At 35.9% G+C, this 7,557-nt stretch overlaps 1 protein-coding gene across 1 annotated transcript; it reads right to left on the bottom strand.

The window, feature by feature from the left end:
* Nucleotides 1-1,085: 1,085 nt before the first annotated feature.
* LOC120524575 (olfactory receptor 52H1-like) lies at nt 1,086-3,220 on the bottom strand. Its single transcript, XM_039746407.1, has 2 exons — nt 3,166-3,220; nt 1,086-1,876 (listed from the first exon to the last, which is right to left on the bottom strand). The coding sequence occupies exons 1-2, from the start codon at nt 3,218-3,220 to the stop codon at nt 1,086-1,088; spliced, it is 846 nt and encodes a 281-aa protein (XP_039602341.1).
* Nucleotides 3,221-7,557: the final 4,337 nt, after the last annotated feature.

Raw genomic sequence — 7,557 nt, 5'->3', positions numbered from 1 at the left:
AGAAATATAGGTACAAGATACAATATTTTATCTGTTCAGCCTTTCAATATAGAGCTAAGACATTGTTGCCTTTACATTCTTTTCTCAGTCATAATATTACAGCACAAGATCTCTCTAAAATCACTTGAATACAATAGCTGTGCAGAGTTAATATAATTTAAATGATTGGCTGATTAATTTTATGTCTCTGAGTTTTATTTTTATTGAAAACTGTAGGCTTTGTATTGCACAGAATGCAGACAAACGTCATTCCTATACCTGTAAAGCCATGAAACACTGCAATGAAAGAAAAGTGAATTTTACTTTTTTGGGAGTGGATGAAATATGGCAGATAGCCTGTCTCCTTTCAAGTTTCAAACAGTTTCAGACAAAATAAACATATGATGTATTACTTATTTAATTTGTACTTAAATGTTTACTGATTTTAAAATTTAATGAAATCTGTAGAACCTGAAGAAAATGTTCTGCCTTAATTGAAACCAGATGAAGATTCACCAATTAAGAATCATTTATGGGGTGTTTTTGGAAATGTTTCTAGCTTTCAGTTTTAATTGTGCATTAAAACGCTACTTTTCTTTTAATCAGTAATAGATCAAACTTATTTTCTTTCCTGCAAACGTACTATGTTCTAATGTGACAACACATGTGAAACCTTTTTCTTAAATTAAGCCTGAGTTAAATATGGTTAAAAATAGGAAAGGCAATAACATGAAATTTCATTTTTTTTCTTAACATCCAAGACATTTTCATACATAATACTGGATGTAGTTCATTTCAGCAACTGTCCAATAAAGTTGGCAAAATCGTGTAAGCCTGAAATTATCTATCTATCTATCTATCTATCTATCTATCTATCTATCTATCTAATATCTATAATAATAATAATAATAATAATAATAATAATAATAATAATGCCTGCATGTTGAAATCAAATGTCTCATTGTATCTCTATAAGCGGGGGCTGGATGAACCTCACTTAAAAAAATACACTGATAGAACTTAATTTTAATAACGGCTCTACTCAAAGGAGGACTCGGCTAAAATTATTAAATTCATGCATGTGCTGGACCGATTTTCTTTTGTATCTAACTAGACGTTATTTTCTTTTTTAAATGTTTCAGAACAGTATTTCGAATTTCCTTAGTGTTTATTCCATAAATCAGGGGATTCAGACAAGGCGGAACGGTAATCATGACTGTCCCAAATATCTTTGTTAAAGTAGGATTGATATTTGGAAAACGCAAAGCCATTATGGAGAATAAAAGGGTGGTTTCAAATATGACATAAACAGTTAAATGTGATGCGCAGGTCTGAAGAGCTTTACTTTTAGCGTTGGCTTGCGCTTTAAAAAAACAGGCTATTAGAATTTTAGTGTAGGTGAAAACAATTGCCGATATGGACAAAGTTGATGGGAAATACGTTATAAATAATCCATAAATATTATTTGCCGTATAATCTCCGCAAGCCAATACAAACAATGCTCCGTTGAAACAATACGCGTGCACAACTAATGATTTACATTTTTTAAGGTTAATCGTAGTTGACAAAAGAATTACGACCATAATAAAGGCGCCAGCCCAGGCAATCGAGCAGAGTTTCACTACCATCCGTGGGGTCATGATTGTATTGTAGCGGAGAGGATTACAAATCGCCACATATCTGTCTAACGCCATTGCTGCCAATACCAGCTGCCCCGCGAGGTAGTACATGTGAATGAAGAAAGCTTGTATAATACATGCTGCAAAAGAGATAACCTTCACATCCACAAAAAAGTCAGCCATTAGTCTCGGCATTACTGCGGTGCTGCCGAATAAGTCACACATAATTAGGTTACATAACATTACGTACATTGGTCCATGCAAATGCGTATGAAAAACTATTGTTAGAAAAAGTGTTGTATTCACAAAAATAATTAATATATACCCAAAAAAGACTAATAAAAACAGGGGCACCCTGGCTTCTGGTGAAAAGACGAAACCTTCCAAAATGAAATCTGACGTGTTTCCAACAACGTTGTACATTTTCAGTGAGGTCGAGTTTTAGTCTGAAAAAAAAAATGCTATATTAAAATCACTTTCACCTGTTAGAGTAGTGTTAGGATTTTTCTGGGGTGGCACAATTTGTGTAAGTAAAAATATCCTAAGGCATACCACTGTTATAACCACAAACACAATACATCTGACTAGAAGCCGGTAAAAAAGCAGCTCCGAGATCAGCATTCGCAGATACGCTACTTAGTTAACATTGTAGCGGCATCACCCAGCTGTTTTGTCTCTTTGCCCACCCCTCTCTGCCTCAGAGGCAACTCATATGCCCACTCTCTACCGACCCTGTGAGACTCGTACACAGCCTGGTAGACTCCAGCAGCCTGTAGACGCGTGCTAATTATGCAACGTAGCGATCGTGGAGCTGCTTTTATGCCAGTTTCTCCATGTAATCCTGTTGTCCTCAGACAGGTCTCGGGCACCTGAGGAGCATGTTCCTCGCAGGTTCAGGCCCAGGTGCGCTGCACTACAAGGCACACCAGGGTAAGCTCTCACATCGCACCACTGTGTAGAGGTACACTAGTTGAAAAACATTGTGTTAAAGATTAATGGGGGTTGGTTAATTGAGACGCAACCATGAAACGGAAACCACTTAATGTCACATGCAGCATAATCGCTGTCAAGACCCTGAAGACACAGGTTACGTATTTATTGGGCCGTTTTACGGTTTATGGCGCAACACCTTTCTTTTTTTATAGCAGCGGCTTTTAAAGCAACAATGCATGACTATAAAATAAGTTCTTTAGGTCTTAACATTCACTGTTTGTTCCTCTTCATTTTCCATGGAATTTCCACATTTTTACACTTAAAATGTGTCATGTTTCAGAATTTTATAATATTATTGTGTACTCTTTCTTACGTTATATCGGCCTAAAATTGCGCATTTCCTTTCAGGCTTTGAAAACGCGTTAATTTTCTTTATTAAATACGTATGAAGCCATAGGCATGCAAAATTATTACTCTATTTACACAGAAAATGATTAAGTGAACGCATTGTAACATAATATACAATTATTTCGTTAAATGAGGGCAGGTTTCATGATTGAACTTTGCGAGCATCTCAGTTTTGTTAGGTTGACGCGTTCTATTCAAAAAGATGAAATCAGGGGGAATAAATTACTCGCAATGCTATAGTTGAAATGAGACACAGAGAGATTGGTACTGGTAGTTGGCATCGCCGATAGGAACCAACCTGGTCAAAGAGCCATCCCGTGGCAAATAGACCAGCCCTTGAACAAAACTTTCATGATACGGCGTTTAGAATGTGAGAGGAAAACTGTAAAATCCGAATGCGTAAATAATCACATTGAAGTGGGAAAAACATGTGAATTTCATGCAGACGTTATCTTTCTTTAATATTTAACATATTAAATCTATAAACCACAATGTTAAAGAGAAGAAAAGAAATGAAATAAAAATATATTAACTAAAATGTTACTTTTATTGTATGCATTTATTCGTTATGCTGAATTCCTATGAATAGTTTATATTTTCAGATGCTTATACAAGGTTACTACATGCGCATTTGTGTGCTTTTATATTTGTCAATATTCACCTGCACTCTATAGAGAAAAAGAAACTTTTACCTTCATCCAAGGCTAAACGATTGCTCAGTTTCAATACCGATAAAGTTGAATTTTCGGAAAAATACTTCTGATATTTAGATATTATGTCTGATTAAAATAATACTGCATCTGAAGTGTTAGAATATAAAGGATAAAGCGGAACCCGTCCAATTAACTTTTTTTTCTCTAGAGAGGTTGAAAAGTGTTATTAACAGAAATATCATCTTCGTGGGAGCAGACGGATCACGTTGAGACGTCAGTTTATATTGTTTACATTCCGTATGAGCATTCCGAGTAGAGTTTTTTTTTAAGGATCTTAGGAATAAACTTAATTAGACCATACCATCTCCTAAGCCCGCTGAGGCAGCAGGAGAGAGCCTATCCCAGCAACCACAGGGCAAGAACAAACCCCGGTGAGGGCACCAGTCACACGCACACTGGGGCCAATTTAACGTTGTAAACTTGATCATTTGTCCTTAAAAATCAAACACACGTCACAACTCTAGGGGTTAAAAGATTTCAAAGCATATATTAACCATATTATTCTATGTTGAAAATTTGGCGCATTTGATTGTAACAGATTGGATTTCTAAATTCAGGACTGCTTAAGAAAGATATAAATCTGCTTCAGTTCAGAATGTATTTTACATTCTTATCCACGGCAGGGTTGTGTGGAAAGCTGGCGCTTATTCCACCAAGCATAAGCCGCAAAGTTAGAACAATCCCTTAACATTACTAGATTTTTTAACCTCATCTATACATTACAGAATGCCAAGTAAAGCTATGCGGTCTATTGGTACTCCTTGAGGTTAATTTTATCCAGCATCCCACTGACTTGAGTTTTAATTTTTTTTATATTCTTATATTCCGGCTATCTGATCATAGTATCAGAATCTGACTTTACCGTAACAAATAGCAGATATTTTAAAACTTCATTCAATTAGTAGCACCTCAAGTAATGATTTTATTTGCTTGCTTGTTTGCATTATTTAGAATGCCTAAAAAAGAGAAATTTCTATAAAGCAAGAAAAATACAATAAAACAAAAACTTTATTATAATACTAAAAATGCAACATGTTCTTTATGAAAACGGTAAAGGCAGTAAATCTTACTATTTAGCACTGAAGATGGTGCAGATTCAGCACACTTGGTTCAAATCTAGGATCTGATCATTGTTTATGTGGAGTTCATAAGCACTTTGAGTAGGATAGAAAAGTGCTATATAAGTGTAATGAATTAGTATTTAATTATACCAACATTTTCTAACCCTGCTTTTTAAAAAAAAAACAACATGCACTGTTTAATCTTAACAACTGATGGGTCTCTTTAGCTTCAAGCTTTTAAAATTCAAAGTTTTAAAAGTCTATACCAACAAAAGACAAACCACAAAAGTTCAGAAATTCACAAAATCCAGCGTATGCATTTAGACTTTAAAAGAAATAATCCAAAGTTATAGTTTTGAGCTTTATTTTCAAGCACAATAGTGATATTGAATCTTGTAAGTATTTTGGTAAATTCACTTTGTAAAAGTTATACACAGGCCCTATTATATTTTTTGTACATAGTGTTGACCTGGTTTCAATTTTATTAATAGCTTGCCATAAATGAACATGCCTAGAAAATAAAATTTTCAAACCCCTTATTAAACACATCATAATATTTCCTAGAATCTTGTCAGAAAACACTCCACATTGGCACTTGGGGTTATTGAACTGAGTTCATTTTTTATACCTTGCCTAAATAGTTTATTACTGTTAGAGTGACTCTGAGATAATTTAATTCCCAATTTGGCATTTACAATCTCACAACTTTTTAGTAGTACATCGAGCAGAGACTGTGAGAAACCAATAAGATTTTTTGATTTTGTTTTTTCCCAAAGTAAGCATATTAAGCTTTTTCACAAAATGAGCTATATTCTGTCTGGTTTGGGTTTTTTTTACTACAGACTTTCCACAAACAAAAAACATCAGGACATTTCACACAACCTCTTAAGGTCATAATATGAATTAATAGTACTATAAAAAAAAAAACAACAAAAGAAACAATCTACTGATTATTCCCAAATAAACTCAATTAAGAATGCTTTACTTCAATAGACAAGCCATGAACCAAGATGACATGTCCTGTAGAAAAAAAATACATATTGCATATTGCTTTGGTTGTATAATGTTTGGCATTTATTTACCATAAAGGTTACGGTCTAATGGGTGGCATGGTGGCGCAGTGGTAGCTCTGCTGCCTCGCAGTTAGGAGACCCGCGTTCGCCTCCCGGGTCCTCCCTGCGTGGAGTTTGCATGTTCTCCCCGTGTCTGCGTGGGTTTCCTCCGGGCCCTCCGGTTTCCTCCCACAATCCAAAGACATGCAGGTTAGGTGGATTGGCGATTCTAAATTGGCCCTAGTGTGTGCTTGGTGTGTGGGTGTGTTTGTGTGTGTCCTGCGGTGGGTTGGCACCCTGCCCAGGATTGGTTCCTGCCTTGTGCCCTGTGTTGGCTGGGATTGGCTCCAGCAGACCCCCGTGACCCTGTATTTGGATTCAGCGGGTTAGAAAATGGAGGGATGGTTATGGTCTAATGCCTCCAATGGAAAAAATACATATGAAGCAATGCTTGTTTTTTGGAAACCTTCATGGTATTTATTTTTTTATTATTATTATTATTATTATTATTATTATTATTATTATTATTGCAAATTAGTTTTTAATATTAATAACACTTGAAGCTGCTCTGAGAATCCAATGGTTTTAACTTTACAATTCATTATATTTTTTTTGGAAAAAGGTTTAAAGAGAAAATGACAGAGTGAAGTGAAAAGTGACTTGTGTCTCACAGTGAATGACAAATAATGTCATTGGTTTTCTATCAGTCTTATTCAGAATATTTTTCTATGCAGTAGTGTACTGGGGGAATAACATTAGACTAAAATGACTTATTGTCGCCTCTGTGCTGAATGGTACTAAACACTCCAGCAGACATCTTAAGACTGTGATGCTATGTGGAATATCTTGTGCCAATATACTATGCTGATGGCTGACAAAACTGTAACTTATAAATATCTTCATATCTAATCACTTTAGACTTAGCAGATACATACACTTTGTTAATTTACTTATTGAAAATTCTTGGTATACAGTATGTGAATAGAATTGAAATGGAATGGAAAAGAACCCTAAATAAGAAGTTTGGTTAATTACTTTATTTTCATTGCTGATAAGTTAAGTGGACATCATACATACAGATAAAAACAAATACACATATCTTTAATTGAAGTAGCTCTCAATTATGTAGAACACATGGGCTAAACATGAGTTTACAGAAATAATGTAATTTTCAACAAACAAAGGCGTTGATCTGCTGAATTAATTTTTTTCTAAAGTCATTGGGCTGGTTTCTTAAAAACCTTATAACAGTGAGAAATGATTTCCACTGGTGATAACAGCTTGTGAGACAGTCTCTAGTTTACGTAAAAAAAGGACACACTTAGTTGTGCATGAGAATCGGTATATCATCTCACCACCTCTGGAGGTAATGAGATGTTTCCAAACAGCTGAATTTACATGGTTCCCATCGTGTTGGCAGAAGGACACTGGTCATCTATCTGCCACAGCCAGGTGCTATGTGGGCGACCCCTTGGCCTGGTCCAGCCACTCGGGTCTACAACAATGAGGATCTTACGAGCTGGATCACCATTGGGGAAAGGTGCCACATAGCTATAGTGCCGTAACTGACGCTCCCTCACAATGCATGTAATGTGCTTCATTTGAGACTCCATGAGCAACTGCTCATTCGAGACAAAGTCAAACCAATGGTACCAAAGGATTTTCCGGAGCGACACAGTACCAAAGGAGTCCAGTCTTCGTCTCAGGTCACTGGATAGCGTCCATGTCTCGCAACCATATAGCAAGACAGGAAGCACCAGGACCCTAAAGACTTGGACCTTCGTCCTTTTGC

This window comes from Polypterus senegalus, chromosome 2, assembly GCF_016835505.1.
Source record: "Polypterus senegalus isolate Bchr_013 chromosome 2, ASM1683550v1, whole genome shotgun sequence".
NCBI classification, from domain to species: domain Eukaryota; kingdom Metazoa; phylum Chordata; class Cladistia; order Polypteriformes; family Polypteridae; genus Polypterus; species Polypterus senegalus.
Note: the sequence above shows the minus strand (reverse complement) of the source record. Positions and strands in the feature narration are given on the sequence as shown.